The sequence below is a fragment of the Ranitomeya variabilis genome, chromosome 1, assembly GCF_051348905.1.
Source record: "Ranitomeya variabilis isolate aRanVar5 chromosome 1, aRanVar5.hap1, whole genome shotgun sequence".
Taxonomy (NCBI): Eukaryota; Metazoa; Chordata; class Amphibia; order Anura; family Dendrobatidae; genus Ranitomeya; species Ranitomeya variabilis.
The window spans coordinates 164730798-164750352 of record NC_135232.1 but is presented as its reverse complement, the minus strand read 5'-3'; the positions used below and the strand labels follow the sequence as shown (position 1 = coordinate 164750352).

The 19555-nt window shown below is 43.8% G+C and overlaps 2 protein-coding genes across 3 annotated transcripts in view; one reads left to right on the top strand and one right to left on the bottom strand.

Moving 5' to 3' along the window:
• The window catches only part of EPB41L4A (erythrocyte membrane protein band 4.1 like 4A), a 370057-nt gene that overhangs the window by 178653 nt on the left and 171849 nt on the right, over window positions 1-19555 (top strand). The gene's annotated exons all lie outside the window — the stretch shown is intronic.
• Window positions 1179-9893, bottom strand: LOC143793800 (uncharacterized). Its single transcript, XM_077280781.1, has 5 exons — window positions 9722-9893; window positions 8804-8930; window positions 2557-2622; window positions 2350-2450; window positions 1179-2069 (listed from the first exon to the last, which is right to left on the bottom strand). Exons 1-4 carry the CDS (start codon window positions 9819-9821, stop codon window positions 2357-2359), a joined length of 387 nt encoding a protein of 128 aa, XP_077136896.1. The 5' UTR covers window positions 9822-9893; the 3' UTR covers window positions 1179-2069; window positions 2350-2356.

Sequence of the window (19555 nt, the reverse complement as noted above, 5' to 3'; positions counted from 1 at the left end):
TGTTGCTGGCGGGTGGAGTTTAGCCTCAGATGTTGCTGGCGGGTGGAGTTTAGCCTTAGATGTTGTTGGCGGGTGGAGCTTAGTCTTAGATGTTTCTGGTGGGTGGAGCTTAGTCTTAGATGTTTCTGGCGTGTGGAGTTTAGCCTTAGATGTTGTTGGCGGGTGCAGTTTAGCCTCAGATGTTGTTGGCGGGTCGAGTTTAGCCTCAGATGTTGCTGGCGGGTGGAGTTTAGCCTCAGATGTTGCTGGCAGGTGGAGTTTAGCCTCAGATGTTGCTGGCGGGTGGAGTTTAGCCTTAGATGTTACTAGCTGGTGGAGTTTAGCCTTAGATGTTGCTGGCGAGTGGAGTTTAGCCTCAGATGTTGCCGGCGGGTGGAGTTTAGCCTTAGATGTTGCTGGCGGGTGGAGTTTAGCCTCAGATGTTGCTGGCGGGTGGAGTTTAGCTTTAGATGTTGCTGGCGGGTGGAGTTTAGCTTTAGATGTTGCTGGCGGGTGGAGTTTAGCCTCAGATGTTGCTGGCGGGTGGAGTTTAGCCTCAGATGTTGCTGGCGGGTGGAGTTTAGCCTCAGATGTTGCTGGCGGGTGGAGTTTAGCCTTAGATGTTGCTAGCTGGTGGAGTTTAGCCTTAGATGTTGCTGGCGGGTGGAGTTTAGCCTCAGATGTTGCTGACGGGTGGAGTTTAGCCTTAGATGTTGCTGGCTGGTGGAGTTTAGCCTTAGATGTTGCTGGCGGGTGGAGTTTAGCCTTAGATGTTGCTGGCGGGTGGAGTTTAGCCTCAGATGTTGCTGGCGGGTGGAGTTTAGCCTTAGATGTTGCTAGCTGGTGGAGTTTAGCCTTAGATGTTGCTGGCGGGTGGAGTTTAGCTTTGGATGTTGCTGGCGGGTGGAGTTTAGCCTTAGATGTTGCTGGTGGGTGGAGTTTAGCCTTAGATGTTGCTGGCGGGTGGAGTTTAGCCTTAGATGTTGCTGGCGGGTGGAGTTTAGCCTCAGATGTTGCTGGCGGGTGGAGTTTAGCCTTAGATGTTGCTAGCTGGTGGAGTTTAGCCTTAGATGTTGCTGGCGGGTGGAGTTTAGCCTTAGATGTTGCTGGCGGGTGGAGTTTAGCCTCAGATGTTGCTGGCGGGTGGAGTTTAGCCTTAGATGTTGCTAGCTGGTGGAGTTTAGCCTTAGATGTTGCTGGCGGGTGGAGTTTAGCCTCAGATGTTGCTGGCGGGTGGAGTTTAGCCTTAGATGTTGCTGGCGGGTGGAATTTAGCCTTAGATGTTGCTGGTGGGTGGAGTTTAGCCTTAGATGTTGCAGGCGGGTGTTTAGCTTTAGATGTTGCTGGCGGGTGGAGTTTAGCTTTAGATGTTGCTGGCGGGTGGAGTTTAGCTTTAGATGTTGCTGGCGGGTGGAGTTTAGCCTTAGATGTTGCTGGTGGGTGGAGTTTAGCCTTAGATGTTGCTGGCGGGTGGAGTTTAGCCTTAGATGTTGCTGGCGGGTGGAGTTTAGCCTCAGATGTTGCTGGCGGGTGGAGTTTAGCTTTAGATGTTGCTGACGGGTTGAGTTTAGCCTTAGATGTTTGTGGCGGGTGGAGTTTAGCCTCAGATGTTGCTGGCGGGTGGAGTTTAGCCTTAGATGTTGTTGGCGGGTGGAGTTTAGCCTCAGATGTTGTTGGCGGGTAGAGTTTAGCCTCAGATGTTGTTGGCGGGTAGAGTTTAGCCTCAGATGTTGCTGGCGGGTGGAGTTTAGCCTTAGATGTTGCTGGCGGGTGGAGTTTAGCCTTAGATGTTGCTGGCGGGTGGAGTTTAGCCTCAGATGTTGCTGGCCAGTAGAGTTTAGCTTTAGATGTTGCTGGCGGGTGAAGTTTAGCTGTAGATGTTGCTGGTAGGTGGTCACATCTTGTGGAAATAGGTGGCAGTTAGTAGTAGTTATTGATGGTAGGTGGTCACATCTGCTTGCAGGAGGTGGGAATTAGTGGTAGGCTGTTAGTTGATGGTAGTTTGACATAGATGGGGGCTGGTAGGTAGTAAAGGGTTGCATCTCATTCTGGGGGGTTGGTTGTAGGTGACTGTTGGTGACAGTCACCATCTAAAACAGGAAAAGAAAAATGTATAATTATGGTTCTTTGTACCATTCCTGACCACTGTAATGTGTCAGTCTTTGTTACATTATGTAGCATGTCATTATCTTATGTGTTCCCTCAATCCCAATCGGTCTTCTGTGAAATACCTATTCGGTTCGGGTTTATATTAATACTATGAATATTTTTATGTGACTATATACCCCAATTATCTATAAGGGCTGATATATAGTGATCCTCATCTCTCTTCACCCACACAAAAATGAAAATATCGGCGATCTAAATCACCTCATCACTAATGGTTCTTTTTTGCTTTTTTCTTGGGGGGCGGCTTGCTGCTCTTATCAGCTGCTGTCCCCGAGTCAATCTCCTCGTTTTGATTTTCTGGCCTGAAAAAAAAAAAAAAATCCTGACATTGAACATGAGTAACAGAAAATAGATATGTTATGATTAACTTTTAGTCTATGGCTGATGCCATCACTGAGTGTAACTCACGGGTCGGGTGATCTGGGCTCCTTAAATTTTCTTGCTGGTTTCTTAAGCTCGGCCTCAATCTCCTCTCTATTTAGATTAGACAATGAATGAATTAAGAGCTGTGAGAATTTGTGAGAATATGGGGTCATTATACTATGAGGCACATATTACTGTAGAGCACTATATGAGACCATTATACTGTAGAACACAATATAGGGCCATTATACTGTGGTGCACCTTATAGTATGGTGCACTATATGGGAATATTATACTGTAGAGCACTACATTAGGTCATTATGCTGTAGGGCACTATATGGGGTTATTATACTATAGGGCAGTATATGGGGCTATTGTACTGTAGGGCACTATATGGAGCTATTTTACTGTAGGGCACCATATGGGGCCATTATACTGTAGGGCACCATATGAGACCATTATACCGTAGGGCATTATATGGGGCCATTATACTGGGGAGAACTAGATGGGGCCATTATACTGGGGAGCACTATATGATACTGTAGGGCACTATATGGGTCCATGATACTGTAGGGCACTGTATGGGGCCATTATTCTATAGGGCACTCTATGGGGCCAGTATACTGTATTGCACTATATGGGCCATTATTCTGTGGAGCACTATATGAAGCCTTGATGCTGTAGGGCACTATATGTGGCCATGATACTGTAGGGCATTATATGGAGCCGCCATTATACTGTGGTGCACTATATGGGGTCATGATACTGTAGGGCACTATATGGGGGCATGATACTATAGGGCACCATATGGGGCTATTGTACTGTAGGGCACTATATGGAGCTATTTTACTGTAGGGCACCATATGGGGCCATTATACTGTAGGGCACCATATGAGACCATTATACCGTAGGGCACTATATGGGGCCATTATACTGGGGAGAACTATATGGGGCCATTATACTGGGGAGCACGATATGATACTGTAGGGCACTATATGGGTCCATGATACTGTAGGGCACTGTATGGGGCCATTATTCTATAGGGCACTTTATGGGGCCAGTATACTGTATTGCACTATATGGGCCATTATTCTGTGGAGCACTATATGAAGCCTTGATGCTGTAGGGCACTATATGTGGCCATGATACTGTAGGGCATTATATGGAGCCGCCATTATACTGTGGTGCACTATATGGGGTCATGATACTGTAGGGCACTATATGGGGCCATGATACTATAGGGCACCATATGGGGTCATGATACTGTAGGGCACTATATGGGGCCATGATACTGTCAGGCTTTATATGGAGTACCATTATACTGTGGTGCAATATATGGGGCCATAATACTGTAGGGCACTATGGGGCCATTATACTGTGGAGCACTATATGGGGCCATGATACCATAAGGCACTATATGGGGCCATAATACTATAGGGCACTATATGGGGCCATGATACTGTAGGGCACTATATAGAGCCGCCATTATACTGTGGTGCACGATATGAGGTTATTTTACTGTAAAGCACTATATGGGGCCATTATACAGAGGATCAGGCACTCTCATGAGTGGTGTAGTTACTAACGTCACTGCTCATCACAGCCGCCACTTCTCGATTAGTGCAGCGGGACCCAGAGAGGCTGCTGCTACATCCTATGAACCTTCGTTCTCTGAACGATGCTCCATAGCCTTTGGACGTCAGAATCTGGGATCGTCGTGGGAAAGTCATGGATTACGGCGGACTTGCATGGGAACTTTTTGTTTTCTAATAAATTGGTGAACGAGGGACAGTGTCTTCTAATTTCTCTTGTTTATTTTTTTCCAGGTTTCCCTTTGTGGACTACACAGGGCCTGCATGGGTTTTTCTTTTTAAAAATAAATTTGGAACCAGAGAGAGAGTTGGGGAGTCTTTATTCAAATAAAGAAAAAAATGTCTGTTTTTTCTTTTCTCATTAGTGGGTTAATAATGGGTAGTGTCTGATAGTCACCTTTCCATTACTAACCACACGGCTTGATGTCAGATGCGATTTTTGACAATTTACAGCTGTTATCAATCCCCAACTACAACTATCAACCCCAACTACTGTAGAGCACTATATGGAGCTTTTTTACTGTAGGGCACCATATGGGGCCATTATACTGTAGGGCACCATATGAGACCATTATACCGTAGGGCATTATATGGGGCCGTTATACTGGGGAGCACTATATGGGTCCATGATACTGTAGGGCACTGTATGGGGCCATTATTCTATAGGGCACTATATGGGGCCATGATACTGTAGGGCACTATATAGAGCCGACATTATACTGTGGTGCACTATATGAGGTTATTTTACTGTGGAGCACTATATGGGGCCATTATACAGAGGATCAGGCACTCTCATGAGTGGTGTAGTTACTAACGCCACTGCTCATCACAGCCGCCACTTCTCAAGTAGTGCAGCAGGACCCAGAGAGGCTGCTGCTACATCCTATGAACCTTCGTTCTCTGAAGGAGGCTCCATAGCCTTTGGATGTCAGAATCTGGGATCGTCGTGGGAAAGTCATGTATTACGGTAGACCTGCATGGGAACTTTTTGTTTTCTAATAAATTGGTGAACGAGGGACAGTGTCTTGTCTTTATTTCCCTTGTTTATTGTTCTCCAGGTTTCCCTATGTGGACTACATAGGGCCTGCATGGGTTTTTCTTTTGAAAAATAAATTTGGAACCAGAGAAAGAGTTGGGGAGTCTTTATTCAAATAAAGAAAAAAATGTCTGTTTGTTTTTTTTTTTCTCATTAGTGGGTTAATTATGGGTAGTGTCCGATAGTCACCTTTCCATTACTAACCACACGGCTTGATGTCAGATGTGATTTTTGACAATTTACAGCTGTTATCAACCCCCAACTACCATTACCCCAATTGCCACCACACCAGAGCAATTGGGAAGAGCTGGGCAAAGCTCCAGAATTGGCACATCTAATGTGTTGCACCAATTCTGGGGTGGCTGCGGGCTTGTATTTTTAGTCTGGGAAGGGCCCAATAACCAGGGACCTTCCCTGTCTGGCAATATAAGCTCCCAGCTGTCTGCTTTATATATTTACAGGACGCTTATTTGAGTTATCTATTCTATTAAACCACTGCTCCCATAGAAGTGGACAGACCAGGGTTACACATTTGTAAGGGAGCAGTGGTGTAATGTGTGACCCTGCTCTGACCACTTATATAGTAGCAGTGGTGTAATGCATGACCCAGTCCTTTCACTTATATATGAGCTGTTGTGTAATGCCTGATCCCGCTCCTTCCACTTCTATAGGAGGAGAGATTTACGCTCTGTCAACTTCTATGGGAGCAGTAGTGAAATGTGTGACCCTTGCTTTGTCCACTCCTTTGGGAGCAATGGTGTAATGTGTGACACCACTCCATCCACTTCTATGGGAGCAGTGGTGTAATATGTGACCCCACTGCTTGCATAGAAGTTGACAGAGCAGGGTCACATATTACACCACTGATGCCATAGAAATGGATAGAGGAGGGGTCACATCTTACATACATTAGATAGTGTGATACCTATATGTCCAAAAGATAACAATAGACAATTGTCTATTGTGGCCAATTTGCCACTAGATCAGAAGAGATTCCAACGAAAGTGAGATATTAAGGGTATGTGCACATGTCAGGATTTCTTGCAGAAATTTCTTGACAACAAAACGGACATTTCTGCCAGAAATCCGCATGTGTTTTTTTTGCATTTTTTATGCGTTTTTTGCACGTTTTTTGTGCGGGTTTTTTTTGCGTTTTTTCCCAATGCATAGAATAGCGGGAAAAACGCGAAAAATCCGCAAAATTAATAAACATGTTAATTTTTTTACTGCGATGCGTTTTTTTCGCTAAAAAAACCGCATCATGTGCAAAAAAATTGCAGAATGCATTCTAAATGATAGGATGCATATGTATGCGTTTTTATAGTGTTTTTATCGCGAAAAAGTGCAAAAATTCCTGAACGTCTGCACATACCCTAAATGTTTATTAATAACAAGTTTAAAAATATGATTGGATACTAAAAAATAGACAGGGCTAAAGCCTCAAAAAGCAAGGAGGGAAGAACACGGCCCAAACGGCCCAGCACAGTAATCTAAATCAATATCAGAATAGGACGTGTATATTAGGACACAAAGGCAGCCACTATTATATCCATTAGTGCTGTCCATCAGTAATATACATTGGTATAATCCGTTCACAGCTTCATAACTGACATACAGCAGTTCACATAGTGGAAAACCAATGTGACCAAAAAGATGTTAAGAGGTGAGGATTAACCAAGTGCAGGAAAACAAATGTGCAAATATCCTAAGCAGTGGTTATCCTCTAGTTCACAGAGGTATCTGATGAATCCAAGGACTGATTTACCATAATATCCCTGTAAATGGGGCTAAAATAACTCCCCTTATAATACATTTATTACCTGGGTAAAGCCAATGGATAACCGTGTAGGTAGTGGTGCTGGCCAGGAGTGATGTAGCAGAGCTGTTACCCTCCAACCCGACGGGCGCCGTTTCGCTGCTCGCTTCTTCCGGGGGCGCCCGTTAAGAAGCTTTGCGCGGATTATACCAATATATACTATTGATTTACAGCACTAATGGATATAATAGTGGCTGCCTTTGTGTCCTAATATACAAGTACTATTCTGATATTGATTTATATTACTGTGCTGGGCCGTTTGGGCCGTGTTCTTCCCTCCTTGTTTTTTGAGGCTTTAGCCCTGTCTATTTTTTAGTATCCAATCATATTTTTAAACTTGTTATTAATAAACATTTACTATTTTTTATCTCGCTTTCGTTGGAATCTCTTCTGGGCTAGTGGCAAATTGGCCACAATAGACAATTGTTGATATACATTAGATACTGCGTATCTAATCCCATCCTGTGTGATACACGCCACTGAGCACAATCTCTAATCCCATCATACGATACATTACAGTTAGGGTACCGTCACACCGTGCAATTTTCGTCGCTACGACGGCACGATCCGTGACGTCGCAGCGTCGTATGAGTATCGCTCCAGCGTCGTAGACTGCGGTCACACTTTGCAATCACGGCGCTGGAGCGATGCCGAGGTTCGCTGGTAACCAGGGTAAACATCGGGTAACTAAGCGCAGGGCCGCGCTTAGTAACCCGATGTTTACCGTGGTTACCAGCGTAAACGTAAAAAAAACAAACCGTACATACTCACCATCTGATGTCCGTCAGGTCCCTTGCCGTCTGCTTCCCGCTCTGACTGAGTGCAGCCGTACAGTGAGAGCAGAGCGCAGCGGTGACGTCACCGCTGTGATCTGCTCTCACTTTCCGGCCGGCGCTCACGTCAGAGCAGGAAGCAGACTGCAAGGGACCTGACGGACATCAGATGGTGAGTATGTACGGTTTTTTTTTTTTTACTTTTACGCTGGTAACCACGGTAAACATCGGGTTACTAAGCGCGGCCCTGCGCTTAGTAACCCGATGTTTACCCTGGTTATCAGCGAACGCATCGCTGGATCGCTGTCACACACAATCCAGCGACGAAAGAAAGTTTCAAACGATCTGCTATGACGTACGATTCTCAGCAGGGTCCCTGATCGCTGCTGCGTGTCAGACACTGCGATATCGTAACAATATCCCTAGAACGTCACGAATCGTACCGTCGTAGCGATCGTAATTGCACTGTGTGACAGTACCCTTAGCTCTGTTTCTAATCCCAGGGTGTGTTACTGACCGTGTATCTAATCGCGCACGTGATACACTCCACATATCTAACCCCAGCTTATGATGCAGGGAGCAGCCCTGACTGACAGAATCGGTGCTGCCGCCATCCTCGGTGGCGGTCTACTTGTCAGTATCACTGGCAGTCACCAACAAAATGGCTCCGCCCTGTGATCTTATATGTTTACAAACACCCAGAAGGGGCGGGGAGCAGTGACATCATACACATGTGACCAGGCCCCGCCTACATTTACTGCAGTCGTAATGTGAGCTAGTTGTACTCAAGGTTTTAATGGCAAATTTCTGCAGCTGCTCCCTCTAGTGTTTAAAAATGAAAATACCAAACCTTTTTTTTAATTATTTTTAATATTTCATTATAAACAAATGATAATAATTTTAAAAAAATTAAAACATTAATACTTTCCATTTTTCAGTTGTTGAGATTTTTTTTTTTTAATGGCACCTTCCATTTAAGATATAAAAAGATAAGACCTTATCCCTGATACATGAACTTTTAAGTAAATGAACCCTCTGGAACAGCAGGTATAGTACTATACAAATGGTGACTTACATTGAGTACGGTATGCATTCTATTTGTGTACCGGGCTCTCCGATCTCTGGGAGTACTGCTGCCTGTTCCAGGAAATATTTTAAGGTTTTTTTCTCCTTTCTATTCTTTGGTTCAACACGACGAACAGCTAAAAGTGGAGAAAGTGGAATATTAGGAGAACCTTCTGCTTAGGAAATGATAGCAGCCGATTTGGGGTTTATATTTTAACTTGGACTTTCTTCCAGAAGGTTTTCTCCCCTTGTCAATAATTTCTATCTATTTACTAGAAGTTAAAAATGAGGCGGCGCTCCAGTCATTACCAAAAAGATGTAGTGGACTTTATTTGACCCACATGGCGTGGAGACGTTTCGCCTCACATGAGCCTTTCTCAAGCCTAACTAAATGGTGTGCTGTTACATTTTTCAAAATATATCTATTTTACTAGGTATATTGGTAATAACAAATGTTAGCCAATAACTGTTACTCCGGCACTTGTCTGGCTGCTCTTATGCCATATTAAAGGGAAACTGTCACTCAATTCACTGTGCCCAAACCACGTGTAGCATCAATCTGAGCCTGACTGCACGACTGCAACCAGGTATGTTTTTGTCTAAAAACGGTCTGGTGTTTCAGAGAACACATGGTTTAGAGAGCCGCCGCCTCGCTTCCGCCCTCCGGTGACCTTCCCGGCTTCTCCCGGCCTCGCACCAGGCCATTGACTGATCACTCGCTAACACAGTGGAGAAACCATTCAATCAACAGTAGTGGTGCAGGGAAAAGCTGCCGGAGCATTTCAGGGAAGGACATATGTGGCTGCAGTGGTGCCGCCAAGCCCTGACTCATGCTGCCTACAGCTTGGGAAGCATTTATCTAATGACCAGGTTCCCTTTAAAGGAATGTTATTGTACAGTTATTTTAACGCCTTCATTTTACACTTACGAGGTTTTTCCTTTTTGCATAAAATGTCGAGCAGGCCGTCGGATACATATTTCTTGTATCGGGCCCCCTTATTTGTCCTAGCAGACCTTCTTTCAGTCATTATAGCGGGTAGCGATTTCGGTCCTCACTTCACAGAAAGTGAATGTGAAATGTTGCGTTTTCGCTGTGTCAGTAAAACTGTTGCTAGCGGTAGGTTCCGTTGCCATAGAGATACAATGTTTGAATAATTACATAAAACGGCAGTTAGTGATGTCATCACTCACTGGGCAGAACTACTTACTGCAGGGTCGTATTCACCTCTCATTTATAGAGCACCTGTCTTCAAAATACTGTTCTGGATGCAATCACAAATAATAATGATATATTGCATCATGTTAGGAGGAATTTAATGACTTTCACATGTTTCTTAATCAAAATAATACATAATAAAACCTCTATAAAATATTACCCCCCCCATAATGGAAAATATTGTGTCTTCCACTCTACGCTGGCATTTGATTGGCTGGACATTTGACTGTCATAGCCACATGGAGCGCAATTATTTAATGCAGTTTGTGTTATTACTCTACTCTCTGATGTAAAAAATATATGTGTGCAGCCGCCATAAACCAACAATCATGTTTCTGTCCAGTTGACAGCATGTCTGTCTTTAAAGGGGTTATTCACTGTGTGACAACTCATTTTGAAAGCTGTCGGTGTGCTAAATTTAAAGAAGAGAAATAGCGTACAGGTCTACCAGACCAATGATGCTTTTCCATCTGTCAATTCTGGAAAACGCCAGATGTTCCGGTCCGTCCGTGTGCTGCATCATTTGCGACTTTGTTAACTCTATTGGCGTCGTCAATACTTTAATACTGTTAATAGCAGTGGTGGAGCGCGGAGCCGCTAGCTCCGTCACTTACTCTCGCAGGCCGCAGTATGCTTCCTTCCTGTATTGGGGCTCTGGGGACCATCATACTATATATTGGCCTGAGTGCAGACCATCGTACTGTATTGGGGCTGTAGGGGACCGTCACACTATACAGTGGGGGAAAAAAGTATTTAGTCAGCCACCAAGTGTGCAAGTTCTTCCACTTAAAGAGATGAGAGAGGCCTGTAATTGACATCATAGGTAGACCACAACTATGAGAGTCAAAATGAGAAAACAAATCCAGAAGATCACCTTGTCTGATTTGGCAAGATTTATTTTGCAATTTATGGTGGAAAATAAGTATTTGGTCATTAACAAAAGTTCATCTCAATATTTTGTTATATATCCTTTGTTGGTAATGACAGTGGTCAAACGTTTTCTGTAAGTATTCACAAGGTTGGCACACACTGTTGGTGGTATGTTGGCCCATTCCTCCATGCAGAGCTCCTCTAGAGCAGTGATGTTTTGGGCCTGTCGCTGGGCAACACGGACTTTCAACTCCCTCTAAATGTTTTCTATGGGGTTGAGAACTGAGACTGGCTAGGCCACTCCAGGACCTTCATATGCTTCTTATGAAGCCACTCCTTCATTGCTCTGGCAGTGTGCTTGGAATCATTATCATGCTGAAAGACCCATCCACATTTCATCTTCAATGCCCTTGCTAATGGAAGGAGGTTTGCACTCAAAATCTCATGATACATGGCCCCATTCATTCTTTCATGTACACGGATCAGTCGTCCTCGAGAAACCGCCCCAAAGCATGATGTTGCCACCCCCATATTTCACAGTAGGTATGGTGTTCTTTGGATGCAACTCCGCATTCTGTCTCCTCAAAACATGACGAGTTTTGTTTCTACCAAACAGTTCTACTTTGGTTTCATCAGACCATATGACATTCTCCCAATACTCTTCTGGATAATCCAAATGCTCTCTAGCAAACTTCAGATGGGCCCAGACATGTACTGGCTTATGCAGGGGGACACGTCTGGCACTGCTGGATCTGTGTCCCTGGCGGCGTAGTGTGTTACTGATGGTAGCCTTTTTTGTGGTGGTTCCAGCTCTATGCAGGTCATTCACTAGGTCTCCCTGTGAGTTTTGCGATTTTTGCTCACTGTTCTTGTGATCATTTTGACCCCATGTGGTTTTTGTGGAGCCCTAGATCGAGGGAGATTATCAGTGGTCTTTGTATGTCTTCCATTTCTTATTATTGCTCCCACAGTTGATTTCATCATACCAAGCTGCTTGCCTATTGCAGATTCAGTCTTCCCAGCCTGGTGCAGGGCTCCAATTTTGTTTCTGGTGTCCTTCGACAGCTCTTTGTTCTTCACCATAGTGGAGTTTGGAGTGTGACTGTTTGATGTTGTGGACTGGTGTTTTTAAGGCTAGGTTCACATTGCATTAAGTGCCTTTTAAAGATCGCGTTATGCGATCGCGCTAGCGCAGATGCTCCATCTGTGCTAGCGGTGACAGACCCGAAAACGCTGCAGACCGTGTCCGAGGGTCCGTCACAGAATGACGGCACATCGCTAAGGCATGCCGATTATGACATGCATTAGCGATGCGCTACATAATGGCAGTTCATGGGTGCGCTAACGCATCCGTTACATAGCGTTAGTGCCGCTATGTAATGGATGCCGTCAGCGCATTGCCATTAACGCAAAGTGAACCTAGCCTAAGGCTAAGTGCATGCATTGCAGAATTGCCGCGGAAATTTTTGTGGCAATTCCACAACTCCTGCCTCGGGTATATCGCATGCGGAATTGGCATGTGTATTCCTGCTAAACACTAGCGTTTTGCAAGCGTTTTTAGCTTGCAGAATGCTAGCGTTTTCCAAGCGATCTGTAGCATCGCTTGGAAAACTGATTGACAGGTTGGTCACACTTGTCCAACATAGTGTTTGACAAGTGTGACCAACTTTTTACTATTGATGCTGCCTATGCAGCATCACTAGTAAAAAGATAGAACATTAAAAATAATACGCATGGTGGGAATAGCCACATGCGGAAAGTAAGCGGATCAATGCATTCCTATGTGTGCGGAATCACCGCGATTCCGCACATGGAATGAACATGCTGCTATTTTTTCTGGAATGCGATTCCATCGTGGAAAAAGCGCAACATGTGCACAAAAATTGCGGATTGCATTCTAATAATATGTTTAATGTATTCGTTTTTACGCGTTTTTATCGCGTTTTTATAGCGATAAAAACACTAAAAATCATGAAAGTGTGCACACAGCCTTATACTAATAACAAGTTCAGACAGGTGCCATTACTACAGGTAATGAGTGGAGGACAGAGGAGCCTCTTAAAGAAGAAGTTACAGGTCTGTGAAATCTTGCATGTTTTTAGGTGACCAAATACCACAATTTGCAAAATAAATCTTGCCAAATCGGACAAGATGATTTTCTGGATTTGTTTTCTCATTTTGACTCTCATAGTTGTGGTCTACCTATGATGTCAATTACAGGCCTCTCTCATCTTTTTACGTGGGAGAACTTGCATAATTGGTGGCTGACTAAATACTTTTTTTTCCCCACTGTATAAGGGCCTGTTTGAGAACCAACATTCTATATAGGGGACCATCATACTATATGGAAAACTGTGTGAAGCCATGATACTATAAATGGGCCTTTTGGGGGCCCATCATACTATGTAGGGGTCTTTGGGGGGCATCATATGTGGTGGGTTATGGGGAACCATGGTACTGTATTGGTGTCTGTGGGGGCCCATCATACTATATAGGGGTCTGTGGGGGGGCATCATATGTGGTGGGTAGGGTTGAGCGAAACAGATCGGCACTTTTCAAAAGTCGCCGACTTTTAGCAAAGTCGGGTTTCGTGAAACCCGACCCGATCCCACTCTGGGATCGGGTCGGCGGTACACGATCTGTAATCCAAAGTCGGGTTTCGTTATATATATATATATATCTCATAGAGAGGCACATATATAGAGTGCCTACAAGTAGTATTCAACCCCCTGCAGATTTAGCAGGTTTACACATTTGGAATTAACTTGGCATTGTGACATTTGGACTGTAGATCAGCCTGGAAGTGTGAAATGCACTGCAGCAAAAAAGAATGTTATTTCTTTGTTTATTTTTTTTTTAAATTGGGAAAAGTTTTTCAGAGGGTCATTTATTATTCAACCCCTCAAACCACCAGAATTCTGTTTGGTTCCCCTAAAGTATTAAGAAGTAGTTCAGGCACAAAGAACAATGAGCTTCACATGTTTGGATTAATTATCTCTTTTTCCAGCCTTTTCTGACTATTTAAGACCCTCCCCAAACTTGTAAACAGCACTCATACATGGTCAACATGGGGAAGACAAAGGAGCATTCCAAGGCCATCAGAGACAAGATCGTGGAGGGTCACAAGGCTGGCAAGGGGTACAAAACCCTTTCCAAGGAGTTGGGCCTACCTGTCTCCACTGTTGGGATCATCATCCGGAAGTGGAAGGCTTATGGAACTACTGTTAGCCTTCCACGGCCTGGACAGCCTTTGAAAGTTTCCTCCCGTGTCGAGGCCAGGCTTGTCCGAAGAGTCAAGGCTAACCCAAGGACAACAAGGAAGGAGCTCCGGGAAGATCTCATGGCAGTGGGGACATTGGTTTCAGTCAATACCATAAGTAACGTACTCCACCGCAATGGTCTCCGTTCCAGACGAGCCCGTAAGGTACCTTTACTTTCAAAGCGTCATGTCAAGGCTCGTCTACAGTTTGCTCATGATCACTTGGAGGACTCTGAGACTGACTGGTTCAAGGTTCTCTGGTCTGATGAGACCAAGATCGAGATCTTTGGTGCCAACCACACACGTGACGTTTGGAGACTGGATGGCACTGCATACGACCCCAAGAATACCATCCCTACAGTCAAGCATGGTGGTGGCAGCATCATGCTGTGGGGCTGTTTCTCAGCCAAGGGGCCTGGCCATCTGGTCCGCATCCATGGGAAGATGGATAGCACGGCCTACCTGGAGTTTTTGGCCAAGAACCTCCGCTCCTCCATCAAGGATCTTAAGATGGGTCGTCATTTCATCTTCCAACAAGACAACGACCCAAAGCACACAGCCAAGAAAACCAAGGCCTGGTTCAAGAGGCAAAAAATCAAGGTGTTGCAGTGGCCTAGTCAGTCTCCTGACCTTAACCCAATTGAAAACTTGTGGAAGGAGCTAAAGATTAAAGTCCACATGAGACACCCAAAGAACCTAGATAATTTGGAGAAGATCTGTATGGAGGAGTGGGCCAAGATAACTCCAGAGACCTGTGCCGGCCTGATCAGGTCTTATAAAAGACGATTATTAGCTGTAATTGCAAACAAAGGTTATTCCACAAAATATTAAACCTAGGGGTTGAATAATAATTGACCCACACTTTTATGTTTAAAATTTATAAAAATTTAACTGAGCAACAAAACTTTTTGGTTTGTAAGATTTATGCATCTGTTAATAAATCCTGCTCTTGTTTGAAGTTTGAAGGCTCTAACTTATTTGCATCTTACTAAACCTGCTAAATCTGCAGGGGGTTGAATACTACTTGTAGGCACTGTATATAGATATATATATATTTATATTTACTTCAGCGCGATAGTGTTGAAAAGCCGGTAATTCAATTGCCGGCTTTTCATTTCTCCTGCCTAAACCCGACATGATATGAGACATGGTTTACATACAGTAAACCATCTCATATCCCCCTTTTTGTTGCATATTCCACACTACTGTTAGTAGTGTGTATATGCAAAATTTCGGCGCTGTAGCTATTAAATTTAAGGGTTAAATGGCGGAAAAAATTGGCGTGGGCTCCCGCGCAATTTTCTCCGCCAGAGCGGTAAAGCCAGTGACTGACGGCAGATATTAATAACCAGGAGAGGGTCCATGGTTATTGGCCCCCCCGTGGCTAAAAACATCTGCCCCCAGCCACCCCAGAAAAGGCACATCTGGAAGATGCGCCTATTCTGGCACTTGGCCACTCTCTTCCCACTCCGGTGTAGCGGTGGGATATGGGGTAATGAAGGGTTAATGCCACCTTGCTATTGTAAGGTGACATTAAGCCAGATTAATAATGGAGAGGCGTCAATTATGACACCTATCCATTATTAATCCAATTGTTTGAAAGGGTTAAAAAACACACACACACGATTAAAAAGTATTTTAATGAAATAAACACACCGCTTGTTTTAATATTTTATTGCTCTCTCAATCCATTTGAAGACCCTCGCTTGGAAAAATAATAAACCCACAATATTGTAGATTGTGAGCCTTCACGGGCAGGGTCCTCTCTCCTACTGTACCAGTTATGACTTGTATTGTTCAAGATTATTGTACTTGTTTTTATTATGTATACCCCTCCTCACTTGTAAAGCGCCATGGAATAAATGGCGCTATAACAATAAATAATAATAATAATAATATACATACCCTCTGATGAACTGTCACGTCCCACGAGGTAATCCATCTGAAGGGGTTAAAATATTTTACAGGCAGGAGCCCTACTAATGCAGCTGTGCTCGTGCCTGTAAGCCCCGGCGAATGAAGGAAATGTAGGTCAATGACCTATAGTTGCCTTCAGTCGCGGTGATGCGCCCCCTGGTGGATGTCCTCATGAACTGCAGCCTGGGAACTTTTTCTCTCGCTCCAGGTCATATGAGGACATCCACCAGGGGGCGCATCACCGCGACTGAAGGTAACTATAGGTCATTGACCTACATTTCCTTCATTCGCCGGGGCTTACAGGCACGAGCACAGCTGCATTAGCACAGCTCCTGGCTGTAAAATGATTTAACCCCTTCAGATGGATTTACCTCGTGGGACGTGACAGTTCATCAGAGGGTATGTATATTGTGGGTTTATTATTTTTCCAAGCGAGGGTCTTCAAATGGATTGAGAGAGCAATAAAATATTAAAACAACCGGTGTGTTTATTTCATTAAAATACTTTTTAATCATGTGTGTGTGTGTGGATAGGTGTCATAATTGACGCCTCTCCATTATTAATCTGGCTTAATGTCACCTTACAATAGCAAGGTGGCATTAACCCTTCATTACCCCATATCCTACCACTACACGGGAGTGGGAAGAGAGAGGCCAAGTGCCAGAATAGGCGCATCTTCCAGATGTGCCTTTTCTGGGGTGGCTGGGCGCAGATGTTTTTAGCCACGGGGGGGGGGGGGGGGGCAATAACCATGGACCCTCTCTAGGCTATTAATATCTGCCGTCAGTTACTGGCTTTACTGGTCTGGCGGAGAAAATTGCGCGGGAGCCCACGCCAATTTTTTCCGCGATTTAACCCTTAAATTTAATAGCTACAGCGCCGAAATTTTGCACATACACACTACTAACATTAGTAGTGTGGAATATGCAAAAAAAAGGGGGATATGAGATGGTTTACTGTATGTAAACCATGTCTCATATCATGTCGGGTTTAGGCAGGAGAAATGAAAAGCCGGCAATTGAATTACCGGCTTTTCAACATTATCGCGCTGAAGCAAATATTAAAAAAGTATGCTTCCCCATTGAAATGCATTGGGTTTCGTGTTTTGGCCGATCCCCGACCCCGACTTTTCAATAAGATCGGCCGATTTCACTCGACCCGACTTTTGAGAAAGTGGGGTTTCGTGAAACCCGACTCGATCTCAAAAAATGAAAAGTCGCTCAACCCTAGTGGTGGGCTATGGAGAACCATGGTACTGTATTGGTGTCTGTGGGGGACCATCATACTGTATGGCGGTCTCTGGGTTAACCATCATAACGTGTGGCGGGCTGCAGAGACCATCATGTGTGAGGAGTCTGCAGTGGACAATATGTTGAAGCGAGGTTGTGGTGAACATTATATTGTGTGTAGGGGCTGTAGTGACCATCATACTGTGTAGGAGACTGGGGTGACCATCTTATTTGTGTGGGGCCATCATGCTGTGTCGGTGGAGGTATATGGTAACATCATTTTGTGTTGGGGTATTTTTTGTGGCATCATATTGTATGGAGATCATGGAAAGGGGTATCATAGTGAGTAAGAACTCTAGAGGTTCATTAGGGGCAAAATAACTGTGTAAGTACAGCAATATATATCCCTCTCTGTGTCTAAGTTGGGAATTATGTACTTCTGTGACTGAGGCTATGTGCAGTGATAGAACTTTTGCAAAAGGGTATTACGATTTCTATGTGCACCCCTGCTCACGGGCATTATTATAAGGAGACAAAAATGGGATTTTTTTTCTCCCTAAAATAATAATTTATCTTTTAAGGAGAGCACAGGATACATGTTTATTACAATAATAATAATAATAATAGTAATAAGAAGAAGAATGCATAGGTGTGTTTGTATTATAAGTAGGTTTGGGGTAATTATTAGAAATGGTCAAGGGCAATTATAAGCAGACACAGGGGAGATTATTACTATTGGGTGCTGTATATCATAGTAATAATGCTGCCCTGTGCCTCCTTACAGGTACAGTACAAAAGGAACATTATTACTGTGTAGGGGCACAGAGAGGGCTCTGCTATTTGGGGCACAAAAGGAGGGTAATACTACTCTACAGGGCACAGAGGGGGCATTATTATTGTCTATGGCACTGTTAATAACACTATATGGTTTGTGTAGAGATGGGGGAATGTGCAGAGAGGGCTGGAAAAACAGTAAATCAAGGATGATTCTGTGTGACATTTTGCATGGACGAGTTATGGATGGAAGAAGCCATCATGTCGTTTGGGTTGAAGAAAAAAGAAAAGGGGAAAATGAATGACAATAATCAGCGAGAACGTAACTGGTGAGAACCTGTAACGCATTCACATATGGTCTGCAGAGCCCTGGTGTAGAACTGTGATTACTAATATATGGTCACGGTATCATGGTAATACAAGACCTAGTACAGTGGTTCTGGCTAATGATTAGTATGGCGATATTATCACCACTCTATATCTGGTGATATTTGTTTGTTATATTACAATATTATTATTTTTTTATTCTTTATTTAAGGAAAATGTTGTATAAAATACAACACAAGAAAGTTATGGTTCAGCCAGTTAATCAACATATGCTCCATAAAAGGAATATAAACAGATACGATAGATCAACAATTACAATTCAATGGAGTCGTACCGGCATAAACCATAAAAACATGTAAAAACAATAAACGGAACTAAACAGTATAGAAAACTAATTTCAGGTATTATCAGCTTTAGTAATTATAGAAAAACGGCTTCAAAAGAACACGCGTGAAACTTCTGGAAACCTGCAAAGATGAGACATTAGGGGTACAGAGTGCAAAAGATAAAGTAGTATAGATAAGTAAAAAAAAAATTGGATAATTAGCTCAATCTAGATTAGTTATGTTTGTTATACTTTGCTGTAGTTTCGAGGTCGGGCTCCATCACTTCGGCATCGCGAGAACGCAGAATCTCGGCAGCAGACAATACAGGACCCCGAAGGAAAGAGGGGGGTGGGCGTGTAGGTGTGGCAGAACCTGAGAACTATCAAGAAGCAAGAGAAGGTCTATTAATCCATGGATGCCAAGTTGATAGAAAATTATGTGAGCGCGACTCCCGACTTGATAGCTCCTCCATTCTGTAGATATCTTGAACTTTAGTTAACCTCTTGGCAATTGTGGGGGGGGAAGGTTGTTTCCAATGTACAGAGATTAGGTGCTTTGCAGCCGCTAACAAAAGAGGGAGTAGATTATGCTTCTTGGACTTAAAGTCGTTAGTAGGTAGCGTTAGTAAAACTTCTTGGGGAGTTAGATTCCGTTTAGTCAATCCTAATTGGCGAACTAAACTATTAATTTCTGACCAGTATGTGGAGATACCGGGGCATGACCAAAAAATGTGAGTCAGTGTTCCAACCGAACCAGAGCATCTCCAACACAGAGGAGAGTAATCCCATGTATTACAATATTATAATTAATAAATCTTGTATAGAGTTATTATTGGAAATATAGG

Bases quoted from the DNA above. Each gene is read 5' to 3' on its own strand.
- LOC143793800 (XM_077280781.1), bottom strand. From the start codon at position 9,821: ATGACTGAAAGAAGGTCTGCTAGGACAAATAAGGGGGCCCGATACAAG. The intron at 8,931-9,721 runs GTAAGTGTAAAA...CTCCACTTTTAG, and splicing joins ATGCAAAAAGGAAAAACCTC to CTGTTCGTCGTGTTGAACCA. The intron at 2,623-8,803 runs GTAAGTCACCAT...TAATCTAAATAG, and splicing joins GAATGCATACCGTACTCAAT to AGAGGAGATTGAGGCCGAGC.